The 19,327-nt window shown below is 51.5% G+C and overlaps 1 protein-coding gene across 5 annotated transcripts in view; it reads right to left on the bottom strand.

Moving 5' to 3' along the window:
• Positions 1 to 19,327, bottom strand: part of PRMT7 (protein arginine methyltransferase 7) — a 285,356-nt gene that overhangs the window by 163,519 nt on the left and 102,510 nt on the right. For all 5 annotated transcript variants that reach the window (XM_075325675.1, XM_075325671.1, XM_075325672.1 and 2 more), the window contains exons 8-10: positions 4,283 to 4,512; positions 3,806 to 3,986; positions 2,486 to 2,613 (exon numbers count right to left, since the gene is read on the bottom strand). In XM_075325675.1, coding sequence (XP_075181790.1) covers positions 2,486 to 2,613; positions 3,806 to 3,986; positions 4,283 to 4,512 — 539 coding nt within the window. The remainder of the gene's footprint in view (positions 1 to 2,485; positions 2,614 to 3,805; positions 3,987 to 4,282; positions 4,513 to 19,327) is intronic.

The following is a 19,327-nucleotide window of genomic DNA, read 5'->3' as shown; positions in this document are numbered from 1 at the left end:
TTGTGCTGCACACAAAAACACAGCATGTCAATTTTTTTTGCGTTTTTCACTGCGTTTTCCACCCATTGAGTTCAATGAGATGTTCAAAAATGCAATGAAAAACGCAAATTGCAAATATAGCTGCGTTTTAGTGCGTTTCTATGACTAAAAACGCAGCTATAAACGCAAGGGGTGGGTAGTAAAGTGACATGTACAGAAAGAGGATTCCTTCTGTCAGTAAGCACAGAAGCATGAATCCTTCCGGTACCGCCACCGCTGCTTCAATCTTCCATGCGGCGCCATGTCAGCTCCCATGCGGCGCCATGGGCGGGCGGAAGGTAGAGGCAGCTGTGAAATCAAAAGTGAACAGCAGAAAAAAAAAAAAGTCATACTCATGTGTCTGCAGACTCCCGGTGCCATGTCCGCTCCCAGCTCCTCTCCCGATACCGCCGCTCCGGCTGTGTGCAGTGTCACCGAGCATGTCCGATGGCTGCAGGACCTGGCGATGGATCACCTGACGCGGTCACCTGCCGCATCAGCTGATCGCAAGTCTCGCGGTGACGCTGGCGCCCGGCCGGCTTCACCTATCAGCCGATGCCATCAGGAGACTTCATCAGCTGATTACCGGCAGCTCCTGCAGCGATCGGACGGGATCAGACTCCGCTCCAGGAGCCGCCGGTAATCAGCACGAGTGAGTATTTTTTTTTTTTTTTTGCACTGATGCTTCAGATGATTGTATAAAAGCCATTTATACAATCAGCTACTGTGTAATGTGATTCACATCCTTGATCCTGACACATCATCTGATTGCTTTGCCTTCCAGCAAACCGATCAGATGATATTGCATCCGGATTGGACGGCGCGGGACCCTTGACCCAGGATTACTACGGAGGGGGGGTTCCTTATTTCAATAAAGATGGAGTCACTAATTGTGTTGTGTTTTACTTCTAATAAAAATATTTTTGTGTGGTTTTTTTTGTATCTTCACTAGAAATTCATGGTTGCCATGTCTAATATTGGCGTGACACCATGAATTTCGGGCTTAGGGCTAGCTGATAATATACAGCTAGCCCTAACCCCATTATTACCCAGCAAGCCACCCGTCACCAGGGCAGCTGGAAGAGTTGGATACAGCGCCAGAAGATGGCACTTCTATGAAAGCGCCATTTTCTGGGGTGGCTGCGGACTGCAATTCGCAGCGGGGGTGCCCAGAAAGCATTTTTTTTTTTTTAATTATTTCATGAAATAATTTAAAAAAAACAAAACAAAAGGGATTCCCTATATTTTTGTTTGCCAGCCGGGTACAAATAGGCAGCTGGGGTTTGCTGGCAGAGAGAACGGGGTGCGGGGGAATGTGTGGGAAGGTGCAGGAAAGGGGGGGCGGGGACTCCACGCACTGTACAGCCCAGCAAGGCGGCAACATGCTGTTCCCAGATTTGCATGTCAAAATGGTCCTGCCAATGTTGACATGAAAAGACCAGAAGCAGCAAAATCGCAACAGGAGCGGTCACATGACCAATCTGAGCCGGGGGAGAGGGGCTGACAGCAGGGCAGGTAAGTGGTCTCTATCTACTTACCTGCCCCAATGTAGCCCAATAGGGTAATAATAAAAAAAAAGTCAAAATAAGCCGGATAACCCCTTTAACAGTTGTTTTAGAGATGTGTCTGTTGCTAGAACTCTGTGTGGCATTGACCTAGTCTCTAATCTGAACTGCTATTAACCTTCGATTTCTGAGGCTGGTGACTCGGATAAACTTATCCCCCGCAGCAGAGGAGACTCTTGGGCTTCATTTCCTGGGGCGGTCCTCATGTGAGCCAGGTTCTTTGTAGCGTTTGATGGTTTTTGCCACTGCACTTGGGGACACTTTCAAAGTTTTCCCAATTTTTCGGACTGACTGACCTTCATTTCTTAAAGTAATGATGGCCACTCGTTTTTCTTTACTTAGAATTTGTATTATGGCAAGAAAAAAAGCAGCTAACAGTCTATTCAGAAGGACTATTAGCTGTGTATCCACCAGACTTCTGCACAACACAACTGATGGTCCAAACCCCATTTATAAGGCAAGAAATCCCACTTATTAAACCTGACAGGGCACACCTGTGAAGTGAAGTGAAAACCATTTCCTGTGACTACCTCTTGAAGCTCATAATCAAAGCAAAAGGTGGCTACTTTGAAGAACCTAGAGTATAAGACATATTTTCAGTTGTTTCACACTTTTTTGTTAAGTATTTCATTCCACATGTGTTAATTCATAGTTTCGATGCCTTCAATGTGAATCTACAATTTTCAGTCATGAAAATAAAGAAAACTCATTGAATGAGAAGGTGTGTCTAAACTTTTGGCCTGTATTGTATATATCTTTAGTAGTGGTCAATTCTCTGAGATAGGCCATAGTGTGGTTCATGGCTTTGAAACTCTCTTTCCATGATATTGCATCTGTTTGATTAATATTGATTAGAAGTTTATAATTTATCTAACCGGCTTTACAGTTTGTGCTGCAATTACCTTGGGTTTGTCAAGTTGTACCACACACAGTAGTCATCTTGGTGAGCGATGAGACAAGTCTCCCCACCTTCAGTCACCTTTTTTTCCTCTGGCAGGAAGTATACACACTGCATCCAGTGGTCCCTCCACTAAAACAAGTTGGAAAAAGAGGAAAAACTAAGGATGAGGCAGCAAAGACATTTCTCAAAGATTACTGCTTCGATCACACCGATATCATCAATGTAACACTTGTAACTATACAGGTGGGAGATAAATGTGCAGTTTTGTGCTATGTTGTCTCTTCCTGCTCTTCCTCTCTGGAGACATAAGGCCGCTTAACACGCTGCGACACCGCTAGTCGTCGGTGGCACGATATGTGGTAATCGCTGCCGTAGCGAACATTATCGCTACAGCAGCGTCACACGCACATACCTGTGCAGCGACATCGCTGTGACCGGCGAACCGCCTCCTCTCTAAGGGGGCGGTTCGTTTAGCATCACAGCGACGTCACAGCAGCGTCACTGAACCGCCGCCCAATAGAAAAGGAGGGGCGGAGATGAGCGGCCGGAACATGCCGCCCACCTCCTTCCTTCCACCTTTTCCGGGGGACGCAGGTAGGGAGATGTTTGTCGATCCAGCGGCGTCACACATAGCGATGTGTGCTGCCGCAGGAACGACAAACATCGTTACTGCAGCAGCAACGATAATTGGGATGAGGGGGGCATGTCACCGATGGGCGATTTTGAACGTTTTTGCGACGATTCAAAATCGCTCATAGGTGTCACACACAACGACATCGCTAAAGCGGCCGGATGTGCGTCACAAATTCCGTGACCCCAACAAGATTGCTTTAGTGATCTCGTAGCGTGTAAAGCCACCTATAGGATCTATCACAAAACACACTTAAAAGAAAACTTGTCATCAAGATTTACCCCACGGAAATATTAGACATTTAGTGCACCCTAAACAGTAGCAGCAGTAAAGTAAGAAAGCTACTGGTGCTCTCCTGCACAACCTCTACACTGCTGCTCTGGTCTCTGTGTTTTGGCTGCAGCAGCGACATCACGTCCACAGAGAGCATCAACGCTGCAGCCATTCACTTACTCAGCTGCTCGTCCTTTCTACATTAGCAGAGCGACTGAGCTCAGTAATTGACCCTGGACCAGCTTCATAGCCAGCATTGGATAGGGGCAGGGTGAAGTCTGGAAGCAATTGGAATCCACTTAGCTGACAGTGGGAAAACCCCTCTAAAGATCAAAGAAACAAATGAAGGATGCCACAACTTGATCTGAAAAAAACTTTGTTACACCTGAATATTTCTCGATAAAGATCTCTCCTTACTGGCACAGGTTGCAGCGCAGGATACAACCAGCCAGGCTTCATGCTGCAGGTGATCGTAGCTTCCGGGTCCATGTCAATGTCCCACCATGACAATACCACTTGGGCTGTTCCATCGGCCAAAGGTGTGAAGCTGACGATATGTGAGACAGCAGAGCTGCTGATCTGCTTGCTGAAGTCCAATCTAGAGAAATAAATACATAAATGAACAGCTATGAGCTTATCGTTACACAGATACATAAGCCCCATTTAAGAGCTAGAAAAGTGTGTAGCAGCCACAGCATCACTGCTCTTGTGACGCTGATCCATCTCCCAGCATGCCCTTTCAGTGCCCATCCATGGGGTTTACCTGGAGGCATGTGAGACTAATGTTTGACATTATGTTGTGGCTATCTGACATAAATAGTTACTGAGCTAGCAAATCATATTATACAGCACTGATGTTCCCTTCCGCCCAGTGATCTGTTTCTCATTTCTTACCGGAAGACAACTAGAATATCACTTAGTGGTCGGAAGTCACTCGGGCTTAGCTGGCTCAGCTGCACATCACATACCGAGGGGGCTCCGGGGCAGCTTTGCATTTCAGGTGGGGGCTGAATAGTTCTGCAATCCAACTGCATGGGTAAGAGTTTATTCCAACTCCAGAGCCTGCGGGATTCCACCAATTGAGCATAAATGGTAGCTCGGTGAGGAACAGCTTCCCAACGCTCCTGGTAAGAGAAGGGCAGAGACGTTTAATTGCACTGTAATTGAACAGGACATGACTGTAGAAAGGGGTTTTCTGAAGTTACTCCCTCTGTATACCTAATAAGACCTCTCTATTACTTAAAAAATAACGTTATTTTGCCATTAAACTACATTTTTTCACATCTATTGACATGTCTGAGGCAATATTCAGCTTCAAGCTCAAAACTATATTTGCCACTATTTTTAATGATCTGACCAGGACTGCACTATTCTTCAGGGCCGCACTGATCACTAGAGTTGGTGACTGGCTGCAGTGGTCCAATAACTGGATCAGGAGGTTATCTGAGAAACATATCATGTCCTGCTCCAGCCACCTGACTGCTGCATTCAATCACTGGCCTCAGGTAACCGAAGAATGGAACGTAATTGCTTCATGTCCCAAATGAATATTTACAAAAGACGTCTGTGTATAAAACAAAGAAACACATAAAAACATGGTGTGTGCAGTTTACACCCCTACACTCTTTTCTTTCTTGATGGAGATTGCTTCCAGTCTCAGCACAAACCAACAGAGTGGCCAGGGATAGAACTATGAGGAGAGAGCCCATGAATATGCCTCATTTTATTCTACTTTCAAAGTGAGTAAATGGTGGGCATGGCCTGAGTGAGGCAGAGGTCAGTGTGAGAGCGCCCGCTCTGAAATCCTTAAAGATCCTCAACTACCTGGACCTTCTGAAGGAGCTTGTTATGCTGCCAAACCTCTGCAGATAGCAGAGCTCTACACATGGAGTCTTTAGCTAACATGACTCGCAGCAAAAGGGGAGACAAGGATCTGCAAAGGGACGTCAGCATTTGGAACCTGCGCTCATGGCAGTGCGCTTGAAGTTGCAGCCAGACTGGAGAGGTATGCCCGCCTAGAACACGATGAACAGCGACAGGTCTGGCCCAGAACCTTGTGAAGAGATGGGAGGGACAGCAGCTACAGCAGCAAACAAGATGGCAGTCACTCATCCTGTACAGCAACGACCCGACAATAAATCAGCTCTCCTGTGATAAGAAAGATACTGGCAGAATCTTCTGACGCAGGACCTCTACTGATTGAGCCCACCCCCTCAGTGATGTCTTTGCTGCTGTAAATGCCTGCAAAAATGGGAACTCTAAAATACGGATTTTTGTGTACTCACCGTAAAATCGTTTTCTCTTAGCCATCATTGGGGGACACAGGACCATGGGAGTTATGCTGCCTATCCATAGGAGGACACTAAGTAGATGCAAAAGCATAGCTCCTCCTCTGCAGTATACACCCCCTGGCCGGGCCAGGCAACCTCAGTTTTAGTACACAAGCAGTAGGAGAAAAAAAACAGTAAAAACTTCTCAACAGAGGAACATGAGAAAAGAAGAGAGTCATAACCAAATAAGGTACTGAGAGAATCAAGGCCCAACAGGGAAATAGGGTGGGTGCTATGTCCCCCAATGATGGCTAAGAGAAAACGATTTTATGATGAGTACACAAAAATCGTTTTTCTCTGACGCCTCATTGGGGGACACAGGACCATGGGACGTCCTAAAGCAGTCCATGGGTGGGAAACATAAAAGAAGACAACACAACCCAAGGACTAGGAACCAGTCCCAGACAGCCTGAAGCGCCTACTGAGAGAGGTGCTCTACTGCAGTTTGCAGAATTTTCCTACCCAGATTTGCCTCAGTTGAAACCTGGGTATGGACTCTGTAATGCTTTGAAAACGTATGTAGGCTAGACCAGGTTGCAGCCTTACACACCTGTTCAAAGCAAGAAGGCCTGCGGAGACACCATCACATGTTTCTCAACGCTGGCAGGAAACTAGCCAGGTCTTTCACCGGGAAGGAACAACCACGGGAAGGGCAGTCTCCAGTCAAGGAGACCACCTATGCCAAATGTGATGGTGTCTCCGCAGGCCTTCTTGCTTTGAATATTTCCCAGGGGGCATTGCTCTAGAATCACTGCGTTGAGAAACACGTGATGGTGTCTCCGCAGTGGTGGATGTTGATCTCCCTAAGGTCAACCATCCTTGCTCACATAGTCTTTTACTAGGCAATGTCCCACTAGCCAGATTCCTACTCCACACTGATGAGGGGCAAATACCCCGAAACGGCTGTCTGTGGATGGATACCATGTTTGGCATAGGTGGTCTCCTTGACTGGAGACTGCCCTTCCCGTGGTTGTTCCTTCCCGGTGAAAGACCTGGCTAGTTTCCTGCCAGCGTTGAGAAACATGTGATGGTGTATCCGCAGGCCTTCTTGCTTTGAATATTTCCCAGGGGGCATTGCTCTAGAATCACTGCGTTGAGAAACACGTGATGGTGTCTCCGCAGTGGTGGATGTTGATCTCCCTAAGGTCAACCATCCTTGCTCACATAGTCTTTTACTAGGCAATGTCCCACTAGCCAGATTCCTACTCCACACTGATGAGGGGCAAATACCCCGAAACGGCTGTCTGTGGATGGATACCATGTTTGGCATAGGTGGTCTCCTTGACTGGAGACTGCCCTTCCCGTGGTTGTTCCTTCCCGGTGAAAGACCTGGCTAGTTTCCTGCCAGCGTTGAGAAACATGTGATGGTGTATCCGCAGGCCTTCTTGCTTTGAATATTTCCCAGGGGGCATTGCTCTAGAATCACTGCGTTGAGAAACACGTGATGGTGTCTCCGCAGTGGTGGATGTTGATCTCCCTAAGGTCAACCATCCTTGCTCACATAGTCTTTTACTAGGCAATGTCCCACTAGCCAGATTCCTACTCCACACTGATGAGGGGCAAATACCCCGAAACGGCTGTCTGTGGATGGATACCATGTTTGGCATAGGTGGTCTCCTTGACTGGAGACTGCCCTTCCCGTGGTTGTTCCTTCCCGGTGAAAGACCTGGCTAGTTTCCTGCCAGCGTTGAGAAACATGTGATGGTGTCTCCGCAGGCCTTCTTGCTTTGAATATTTCCCAGGGGGCATTGCTCTAGAATCACTGCGTTGAGAAACACGTGATGGTGTCTCCGCAGTGGTGGATGTTGATCTCTCTAAGGTCAACCATCCTTGCTCACATAGTCTTTTACTAGGCAATGTCCCACTAGCCAGATTCCTACTCCACACTGATGAGGGGCAAATACCCCGAAACGGCTGTCTGTGGATGGATACCATGTTTGGCATAGGTGGTCTCCTTGACTGGAGACTGCCCTTCCCGTGGTTGTTCCTTCCCGGTGAAAGACCTGGCTAGTTTCCTGCCAGCGTTGAGAAACATGTGATGGTGTCTCCGCAGGCCTTCTTGCTTTGAATATTTCCCAGGGGGCATTGCTCTAGAATCACTGCGTTGAGAAACACGTGATGGTGTCTCCGCAGTGGTGGATGTTGATCTCCCTAAGGTCAACCATCCTTGCTTACACACCTGTTCCACTGAAGCCTGATGCCGAATGGCTGTCCTGGATATGTAATATCAGAGCTCTGACGAGGTCTAACGAATGCAGAGACCTTTCCACCCTACGAACCGGGTGTGGACAAAAGGAAGGCAGAACAATGTCCTCGTTCAAATGAAACGGGGGAAGAACCTTTGGAAGGAAATCCGGAAGGGGGCGCAGAACCACCTTGTCCTGGTGAAATATCAGAAAAGGCTCGCGGCAAGAGAGTGCAGCTAGCTCCGAAACCCATCTGATGGACGTAATTGCCACCAGGAAAGTTACCTTCTAGGACAGAAGAGCAAGGGAGGATTCCTTGAGGGGTTCAAAGGGAGACCTCTGGAGACCGTCCAGAACGAGGTTGAGGTCCCATGGTTCCAGTGGCTGTTTGTACGGGGGAACTAGATGGGAAACGCCCTGGAGGAAGGTCTTGACTTGCGGTTTTTGAGCCAGGCGGCATTGGTAGAAGATTGAGAGCGCTGAGACCTGCCCTTTAAGGGAACTGAGAGCCAACCCCGCTTGCAAGCCAGACTGTAAAAAGTTGAGAATTCTGGGGATGGCCAGAGGCATAGGCTGGACATTAGTTTCCCTGCACCATGAAAGGAAGATTTTCCACGTACGGTGGTAAATGCGGGATGAAGCAGGCTTTCAGGCGCTGATCATGGTGGCAATAACCGCGGGGGAGAATCCCGCTCTTGTTAATACCCCGGTCTCAATGGCCATGCCGTCAGCTTCAGGGCTCTGGAGTTCTGATGGGAAATGGGCCCTTGGGACAGCAAGTCTGGGATGTCTGGAAGGCGCCACGGTGCGTCTGTGAGCATTTGTACTAATTCGGCGTACCAGGCGCGCCTGGGCCAGTCCGGTGCTATCAGTATCACCGGGACTCCCTCTGCCTTTATCTTCCTGATTACCCGCGGCAGCAGGGGTAGAGGTGGAAATATGTAAGGCAGGCGGAAGTGGTGCCAGGAGCAGACTAGAGCATCCGCGCCGATGGACTGAGGGTCGCGTGACTTGGCTATGAACGCGGGTACTTTTGCATTCAACCTTGAGGCTATTAGGTCCACGTCTGGTGTGCCCCAGCGATTGCAGATGTGTAGAAACACATCTGGGTGGAGAGACCATTCTCCGGCAGCCAGGCCTTGGCGACGCAGAAAGTCTGCTGCCCAGTTCTCTACCCCCGGTATGTGTACCGCTGATATCACTGATCCCGTCGATTCGGCCCAGCTGAGGATCTTGTGGGCCTCGAGATAAGCTGCTTTGCTGCGGGTGCCCCCCTGCCGATTGATATAGGCTACAGATGTCGCATTGTCCGATTGGACTCGAATCTGACGACCCGCTAGCAGAGGGCAGAACGCTCTGAGCGCGAGGAAGATCGCGCGGAGTTCCAGGATGTTTATGGGTAGGAAAGACTCCTGGGGCGTCCAACGTCCTTGAGCAGTGTGGTGCCGGTATACTGCTCCCCAGCCTAGGAGGCTGGCGTCCGTGGTCAGGACCAGCCAGTTCACTGGGAGAAAAGATCTCCCCTTCGATAGGGATGAGGACCGAAGCCACCAGCGGAGTGCGTACCTGACTGAAGGCGTCAGGTGAAGATGTCTGTCCAGGGAGAAGGGGCTCTTGTCCCAGGCCGCTAGAAGGGATAGCTGCAGTGGGCGGAGGTGCAGTTGAGCAAAGGGTACTGCTTCCATAGCCACCACCATCCTGCCGAGCACCTTCATGCTGAATCGAATGGAGCGACACGGAGGACGTAGAAGGCAGCGTATCGCTCGTTGAAGAGCGAACGCCTTGTCCTGAGGGAGAAGGATCAAGCCCCGACGGATGTCCAGGGACATGCCCGGGAAGGTGATGGATCGTGATGGGATCGGGGATGATTTGTCCAGATTCACTAGCCACCCTAAGCGGGATAGGGTGTCCACAGTGATCTGTACGCTGGTTGAGCAGTCGCGGAAGGAGGGGGCCTTGATGAGGAGGTCGTCCAAGTAAGGGAGAACGACTACTCCCCTGGCGTGAAGGACGCTCATGGCGGCTGCCATGACTTTGGTGAAGACCCTTTGTGCGGTGGCAAGGCCGAAGGGTAGAGCTACGAATTGAAAGTGGGAGTCCTGAATTGCGAAGCGGAGGAACTTTCGGTGATCTGGGGCGATGGGTATGTGCAGGTACGCGTCCTTGATGTCTATGGAGGCGAGGAATTCCCCTTCGACCATGGATGCAATAATGGACCTTAGGGACTCCATTCTGAATCTCCGTACGTGCACATGTTTGTTTAGGTGTTTGAGGTCCAGGATGGGTCGAACTGACCCATCCCTTTTTGGGGACCACAAAGAGGTTGGAATAAAAACCCCCGAACTTCTCGTCGTCTGGGACAGGTATTATCACTCCTGCTGTTTGGAGCGAGTGGATTGCTGGGAAAAAAGCATCGCGTCGTTTGAGTCTTTGGGGGGTTTGAGAGAAAGAACCGACTCGGGGGTCGGGTCCGAAATTCTATGTGGTAACCGGAAGACACAAGGTCTCGCACCCATTTGTCGTCTGAGGTGGCAGCCCAGATGTGATGAAAGAGGCGCAGTCGACCTCCTACAATGAGTGTGTCTTCCGGGGCGCCGAAGGAGTCATGAGGGGGGAAAACGTCGTGGACGAGTCTCCCTAGTCCTGGACTGTTTCGGTCTAGGCTGCCATGACGAACTGGGTTTCGGGGAGAGCTGAGGTCGGTCGGTCCCTGCGTATTCCGCGGTTGGTGGCGGGGACAGCACGGGATGTCGACCAACCAAATGAGTTCCGAAAGGAGCGGAACGAGGACTGTGGACGTCTGGTGAAGGACGTCCTGGACTTCAGCTGGGGGAGGGAGGTACTCTTTCCTCCTGTGGCGTCAGAAATGACCTTGTCCAGACGTTCGCCAAACAATCGGTCTGGAAAAAAGAGAAGGCCCGTGAGAGACTTCTTGGAGGCAAAGTCCACTCGCCATTGTCGGAGCCAGAGAGCTCTACGGATGGCTATGGTATTTGAGGCGGCAAACGCTGCGCAGGTAGCAGCGTTCATGGAGGCCTGGATGAGGTACTCCGCCGCAGCGGCAATTTGAGCTGTTACCTCTGTGAGGGTATGAGTAAACTGGGATTCCTCAAGCGAAGTGTTAAGGGAGTCTGCCCAGACCAAGATCGCCTTTGCGACCCACACAGAGGCAAAGGAGGGCAAGAGGGAGGAACCCGCAGCCTCAAAAGCAGAGCGGGCGAGGTGCTCCACCTGTCTGTCGGGTCCCTGATGGAGGAACAATCGGGTAAAGACAGGAGCGTCTTTGTGGTAAGGCGGGAGACCGGGGGGGGTCGACCAAGGGCAAATCGGCCCAGCCCTTGGGGGCAGGTGAGGCAAAAGGGTACCGGGACTCCATGAGTTTTCGGTTACTGAAGCGCCTGGCAGGCTTCTCCCTTTGCTTTGTGAGGATATCCTGAAACTCTGGGTGATGAGCGAAAACCTTTTGGGGTTTCCTTGCCCTCTTAAAGGAGACCGCATGGTCAGTGGTAGTGGATGGGGGATCCTCCACATGCAGAGTTTGGTTGATTGCTGCTATAGGGGAGTCTATTGCAGTTTGATCATCTGAGGAGGCTGAAACCAAGGAATCCTCTTGGTATAAACAGCATTCTCCCTCCTCCAGCTCTTCAGAAGCCGTGGAGCGTGTGGGAGAGCCTGCCCTGTGTGCTCCCGAGGGAGAGCCCACTGGAGACACCCGGCCGTGTGCTCTTTTCCTGATCCCTGCAACCGGTGAAGCATGTGCCCGGATTACCTCAGAAGGATCTTCCATAGGGGTATCCTCAGGCTGCGTTCCGTCCAGGGACCCAGAAGGGTGTGGAGGACGACCTTGCATAGCCAGAACCAGGTTCTGTGACAGTTTTTCCATGGATTGGGACAGAAACTGTGCCCATTCCGGTGGGCTGGGGGCCCAGGACTCACAGAGAGAAGAGGTGTGATTACGTGGTAGCTCAGCGTGGCAGGCAGTGCAGGCTGAATAATAGACTATGTGGGCCTTAGTACTCTTAGTGCCCTTAGAATTCTGCATGTTCCTAATAGGAGTATGCCAGGAGGGGGAGCAATGCTCAGCAGAGCTACAATTGAAGCAAGCACCTCACCAGAATCAGCCGACGGCCCTGTCCTCAGGAAGGATTAAGCTCTATGAAGATCTTCGCACGCTTTCCTGGGGGGGTGGGGCTTATCGCGGCCGCAGGGGGGCAGGGATTAGCGCTAAAAGAGCAGGAAGATGAGTCAGTGTGCCCCCCCCTTTGTGGGTAGTAAAAAAAAAAAAAAAAAAAAAAACGACGGGAAGGGAGCTTCTGAGTTTTCCTCCCTCTCCCTACAGTCAGCACACAGCTTGTCACCGGTGGTTATCAGTCGGATTTTCTGCTAGAGCAAATGAAGGGAATTTTGTTACTTACCGTAAATTCCTTTTCTTCTAGCTCTTATTGGGAGACCCAGACGATTGGGGTATAGCTACTGCCCTCCGGAGGCCACACAAAGCACTACACTAAAAAGTGCAAGGCCCCTCCCCTTCTGGCTATACCCCCCCGTGGTATCACGGGTACTCCAGTTTTAGTGCCAAAGCAAGAAGGAGGAAGCCAATAACTGGTTTAAACAAATTAACTCCGAGAAACATCGGAGAACCGAAAAAACCGTTCAACATGAACAACATGTGTACCCGCAAACCACAAAAAAATCCCGAAGGACAACAGGGCGGGTGCTGGGTCTCCCAATAAGAGCTAGAAGAAAAGGAATTTACGGTAAGTAACAAAATTCCCTTCTTCTTCAGCGCTCTATTGGGAGACCCAGACGATTGGGACGTCCAAAAGCTGTCCCTGGGTGGGTAAAGAAATACCTCATGTTAGAGCTGCAAAAAAACAGCCCTCCCCTACGGGGATGTCACTGCCGCCTGCAGGACTCTTCTACCTAAGCTGGCATCCGCCGAAGCATAGGTATGCACCTGATAATGCTTGGTGAAAGTGTGCAGACTGGACCAGGTTGCTGCCTGGCACACCTGTTGAGCCGAAGCCTGGTGTCGTAATGCCCAGGACGCACCCACGGCTCTGGTTGAGTGGGCTTTTAGCCCTGAAGGAACCGGAAGCCCCGCAGAGCGGTAGGCCTCTAGAATTGGTTCTTTGATCCATCGAGCCAGGGTGGCTTTAGAAGCCTGCAATCCCTTGCGCGGACCAGCGACAAGGACAAAAAGAGCATCGGAACGGCGCATGGGCGCCGTTCGGGAAATGTAGATTCTGAGTGCTCTCACCAGATCTAGCAAACGTAAGTCCTTTTCATACCGGTGAACCGGATGAGGGTAAAAGGAAGGCAAGGATATATCCTGATTAAGATGAAACGAGGATACGACCTTAGGGAGAAACTCCGGAATGGGGCGCAGCACTACCTTGTCCTGGTGGAACACCAGGAAAGGAGCCTTGGATGACAAAGCTGCCAGCTCAGACACTCGCCGAAGCGATGTGATCGCGACAAGAAACGCCACTTTCTGTGACAGGTGAGAAAAGGAAACGTCCTTTAGAGGCTCGAAGGGCGGCTTTTGCAGAGCAACAAGTACTCTGTTCAGATCCCATGGATCTAACGGCCGCTTGTACGGGGGCACAATATGACAGACCCCCTGTAGGAACGTGCGCACCTTAGGAAGATGTGCTAGACGCTTCTGAAAAAACACCGACAGTGCCGAGACTTGCCCTTTAAGGGAGCTGAGCGACAAGCCCTTTTCCAACCCCGATTGCAGGAAGGAAAGAAAGGTGGGCAATGCAAATGGCCAAGGGGATACTCTCTGTGCAGAGCACCAAGATAAGAAAATCTTCCACGTTCTGTGGTAGATCTTAGCAGACGTTGACTTCCTAGCTTGTCTCATTGTGGCTACGACTCCTTGAGATAATCCTGCAGACGCTAGGATCCAGGACTCAATGGCCACACAGTCAGGTTCAGGGCCGCAGAATTCTGATGGAAAAACGGCCCTTGGGACAGTAAGTCTGGTCGGTCTGGCAGTGACCACGGTCGACCGACCGTGAGATGCCACAGATCCGGATACCACGATCTCCTCGGCCAGTCTGGGGCGACGAGTATGACGCGGCTGCAATCGGATCTGATCTTGCGTAACACTCTGGGCAAGAGTGCCAGAGGTGGAAAGACGTATGGGAGCCGGAACTGCGACCAATCTTGAACCAATGCGTCTGCCGCCAGAGCTCTTTGATCGCGCGACCTCGCCATGAATGCCGGAACCTTGTTGTTGTGCCGGGACGCCATTAGGTCGACGTCCGGCACTCCCCATCGGCGACAGATTTCCTGAAACACGTCCGGGTGAAGGGACCATTCCCCTGCGTCCATGCCCTGGCGACTGAGGAAGTCTGCTTCCCAGTTTTCTACGCCGGGGATGTGAACTGCGGATATGGTGGAGGCCGTGGCTTCCACCCACATCAGAATCCGCCGGACTTCCTGGAAGGCTTGCCGACTGCGTGTCCCCCCTTGGTGGTTGATGTATGCCACCGCTGTGGAGTTGTCCGACTGAATTCGGATCTGCCTTCCTTCCAGCCACTGCTGGAAGGCTAGTAGGGCAAGATACACTGCTCTGATTTCCAGAACATTGATCTGAAGGGTGGACTCCTGCGGAGTCCACGTCCTCTGAGCCCTGTGGTGGAGAAACACTGCTCCCCACCCTGACAGACTCGCATCTGTCGTGACCACTGCCCAGGATGGGGGCAGGAAGGATCTTCCCTGAGACAATGAGGTGGGAAGGAGCCACCATTGTAGAGAGTCCTTGGCCGTCTGGGAAAGAGAGACTTTCCTGTCCAGGGACGTTGACTTCCCGTCCCATTGGCGGAGAATGTCCCATTGAAGTGGGCGCAGATGAAACTGCGCAAAGGGAACTGCTTCCATGGCTGCCACCATCTTCCCGAGGAAGTGCATGAGGCGCCGTAAGGGGTGCGACTGGCCCTGAAGGAGGGATTGCACCCCTGTCTGTAGTGACCGCTGCTTGTTCAGCGGAAGCTTCACTCTCGCTGCTCGAGTATGGAACTCCATGCCAAGATACGTTAGTGACTGTGTCGGAGACAGATTCGACTTTGGAAAGTTGATGATCCATCCGAACGTCTGTAGAGTCTCCAGTGTAGCATGTAGACTGAGTTGGCATGCCTCTTGAGAGGGTGCCTTGACAAGTAGATCGTCTAGGTAAGGGATCACCGAGTGTCCCTGAGAGTGCAAGACCGCTACCACTGCCGCCATGACCTTGGTGAAAACCCGTGGGGCTGTCGCCAGACCGAATGGCAGAGCTACGAACTGAAGATGTTCGTTTCCTATCACAAAACGTAGAAAACGTTGATGTTCTGTAGCAATTGGCACATGGAGATAAGCATCTTTGATGTCTATTGAGGCAAGGAAGTCTCCTTGAGACATTGAGGCCACGACAGAGCGGAGGGTTTCCATCCGGAACCGCCTGGCGTGCACATGTTTGTTGAGCAGCTTTAAATCCAGAACAGGACGGAACGAGCCGTCCTTTTTTGGAACCACAAAGAGATTGGAGTAAAACCCTCTCCCTTGTTCCTGAGGCGGTACAGGAACCACTACTCCTTCCGCTCTTAGGGAGTCCACCGCCTGCAGCAGGGCATCTGCTCGGTCTGGATGTGGTGAGGTTCTGAAGAACCGAGCTGGAGGACGAGAACTGAACTCGATTCTGTACCCGCGAGACAAAATGTCTGTCGCCCACCGGTCTTTGACCTGTGACATCCAAATGTCGGAAAAGCGGGAGAGCCTGCCCCCGACCGGAGATGCGGAGGGGGGGAGCTGGAAGTCATGAGGTAGCCGCTTTGGAAGCGGTTCCTCCGTTTGCTTTCTTGGGGCGCGCGTGAGCCCGCCAGGAATCTGAGCTTCTTTGCGTCCTCTGAGTCCCTTTGGACGAGGAGAATTGTGTCTTGCCCGAACCTCGAAAGGACTGAAACCTCTGCTGCCATTTTTTCTGCTGAGGTTTGCTTGATCTGGGCTGGGGCAAAGAAGAGTCTTTACCCTTGGACTGTTTAATGATGTCAGCCAATGGCTCGCCAAACAGTCTATCTCTAGATAAAGGCAGGCTGGTTAAACATTTTTTGGAACCAGCATCTGCTTTCCAGTCCTTTAACCACAAGGCTCTGCGCAAAACTACCGAATTGGCGGACGCCATTGAGGTGCGGCTGGTAGATTCTAGTACCGCATTGATAGCGTAAGACGCAAACGCGGACATCTGCGAGGTAAGGGACGCCACTTGCGGCACCGCTGGATGTAAGATAGCATCCACTTTTGCTAACCCTGCTGCAATAGCTTGGAGTGCCCATACGGCTGCGAATGCTGGAGCAAACGACGCGCCGATAGCTTCATAGACAGATTTTAACCAGAGGTCCATCTGCCTGTCATTGGCATCCTTAAGTGAAGCGCCATCCTCCACTGCAACTATGGATCTAGCTGCAAGTTTGGAAATCGGGGGGTCAACTTTAGGACACTGGGTCCAGCGCTTGACCACATCAGGGGGGAAAGGAAAACGTGTATCCTTAGAACGTTTAGAGAAACGCCTTTCTGGATGAGCGTCGTGTTTCTGGATTGATTCTCTGAAGTCAGAGTGATCCAAGAAAGCACTTAATTTACGCTTGGGATAGAGAAAACGAAACTTCTCCTGCTCTGCAGCTGCCTCCTCTGCAGAAGGGGCTGGGGGAGAAATATCCAACAGCCTATTGATGGCTGAGATAAGCTCGTTTACCATGGCGTCCCCATCCGGAGTATCCAGATTGAGAGGGGTTCCAGGATAAGACTCCTGATCACTCTCATCAGACGCATCACAGAGCGACTGATTGCGCTGAGACCCTGAGCAGTGTGATGATGTTGAGGGTCTTTCCCAGCGAGCTCGCTTAGGGTGGCTGGGGCTATCATCTGAGTCAAAATACTCAGCCTGTGAAGCCGGGGACCCCCTTGCAGTCTGGATTAAATCCAACTGAGGGGGATTAGAGGACAGAGACCTCGCCGTGTCCATAGACTGAGCCCCAGGCATGGATTGCAAAGTTTCAAGGATTTTTGCCATAGTCACAGACATATCAGCAAAAACTGCAAAGTCTGTCCCTGACACCGGGGCAGGACTTACAGGCGTCTCAGCCTGGGTCACTATCTCTCCTGACTCCGGCTGGCGAAGCAGCACCGGATCTGAGCATTGCACACAATGGGGGTCCTTGGAGCCTGCTGGTAGAGCAGCCCCACATGCAGCACACGCAGTGTACACAGCCCTAGCCTTGGCAGCCTTGCGTTTTGTGGATGACATGTTGCTGCCTCCTCAGAGCGATCTGGGTATACAGCCAGGAAGCGACCTCACAGTGCAAGCAATAAGGAAATATATATATATATATGTCCAGTGACACAGTACACTAATACACACTGAGGCACTAGAGGGGCCAGCTGAAAAGCCGCTTACCGCCCGCTTAAGAGCGGGTGTGTGATCTCCAAAGCCCCCTAGTCCAGGTCTCCCAGAGCCTTGCGTCCTTCCTCCAGCCAGACATGCATGTAATGGCTGCCGGCGTCCTGAGAGAGGAGGGGGGGCGGGCCCTGGGCGTTCCTGGCTAAGAGCGGGAAGCCTGCTTCCCTCTGTGCCTAGTGAGAGGGCTGGAGCATGTAAATCAGGCTCCAGCCCTCGTCGCTGCCGTGAAACAGCGTCTCTCCCCTACCCTGATTGACAGGGTGGGGGCGGGAACGAATCGGAGCTGCCGGCGTCCTAGGCCGCAAAAGCCGGGGACTCGATTTATAAACGCCACCGCCGTAAAAGCGCGGTCGGCGTGTCCCCGGCGAACTAAAAGTCACAGCAGCGCCGCCGGTCCAGCGGGGGTCGGCGCTGCGTTCCCACAATACAGAAAAAAGTCCCCCAGTTAAACTGTAGGAACACTAGCTCTAGCGTTACGGTCCCCGGCGCACTACAACACCCAGCCAGCCCGGAGTGTGTCTGTGCCTGCCGGGGACACAGAGTACCTGTATGATGCAGGGCCTTGTCCCTGATGGTACTCCTGCTCGGCATCCACCAGGTGCTATGGGTCTGTGGATGGAGCCCGGCGTCAGAGCTTTGAGGCCGGCAGGATCCCACTTCCACAGAGCCCTACAAGGGGATGTGGAAGGAAAACAGCATGTGGGGCTCCAGCCCCTGTACCAGCAATAGGTACCTCAACCTTACAACACCATCTACGGGTGAGAAGGGAGCATGCTGGGGGCCCTATATGGGCCCTCTTTTCTTCCATCCGAAATAGTCAGCAGCTACTGCTGACTAAAATCTGTGGAGCTATGCATGGAATGTCTGACCTCCTTCGCACAAAGCTTGAAAACTGGAGTACCCGTGATACCACGGGGGGGTATAGCCAGAAGGGGAGGGGCCTTGCACTTTTTAGTGTAGTGCTTTGTGTGGCCTCCGGAGGGCAGTAGCTATACCCCAATCGTCTGGGTCTCCCAATAGAGCGCTGAAGAAAAACAGAGCAGATAATAAACAGCGTGAGTCCCTGAGCCCTGGGCCCTCCCCCCTGCCACCGGGAAATTATCTGCAAGACTTTCTGCAAACAGCAGAACTTCCCCCTCCTCCAGCCAGCAAGCTAGAGAAAGTTAACACTGTGTGTGCAGGATCCTTGCTCCTTGCACATAATAAATACTGTAAATGTCCTGGGAGCCATCCCTGTAGCGTCTTTTCTCCCTTTGTCTGGGAAACCAGTCAGGGGGGATCTCACTTTAAAACACTGCTTTCAAGGCAGTGAAAATAGCAGTCAGCTTGTTGTTGTCGGTGTCATATTCAACTCAGAGCCTGCAGAGAGGGGCTGAGGAATTGGGCTAAAGGGCACAGGCCTCTACCCTGGGCTTTGGAAAATCGGTGTCTGTGGAACCCGTCATCCAGCGTCGCGGGAGGGGGTACGTGTAGGCAACACTTCACGTTCCCGCCCGTTGATGATAGTGGGATATCGGTCCCAAAAGGAAACCGTCGCCCTCAAAAAAATAACAAACCTTGAAAGGAAGTGCCTCCTACAGACACTAAGCTAAAACTGAGCTTGCCTGGCCCGGCCAGGGGGTGTATACTGCAGAGGAGGAGCTATGCTTTTGCATCTACTTAGTGTCCTCCTATGGATAGGCAGCATAACACCCATGGTCCTGTGTCCCCCAATGAGGCGTCAGAGAAAAGGGACATTTCTCCTATAAAGCAGGATCTGCATGGCGTTAATGCACAGCATTCTATAGTAGGGTTATAATATTTGCTCCCATCCAGACCTTGCATATTGCAGCAGCACAAGGTATGGCTTCACAGAAGAAGAATTCGGGCGAGAAACCGGCCACCTACAGTCCAGACCTTTCACCGATAAAAAACATTTGATGCGTTATGAAATAAAAAAAAATCTAGTACGGACCCCAGGCTCAGGACAGGAGCACAAATC

This window comes from Anomaloglossus baeobatrachus, chromosome 10 (genome assembly GCF_048569485.1).
Source record: "Anomaloglossus baeobatrachus isolate aAnoBae1 chromosome 10, aAnoBae1.hap1, whole genome shotgun sequence".
NCBI lineage: Eukaryota > Metazoa > Chordata > Amphibia > Anura > Aromobatidae > Anomaloglossus > Anomaloglossus baeobatrachus.
Note: the sequence above shows the minus strand (reverse complement) of the source record. Positions and strands in the feature narration are given on the sequence as shown.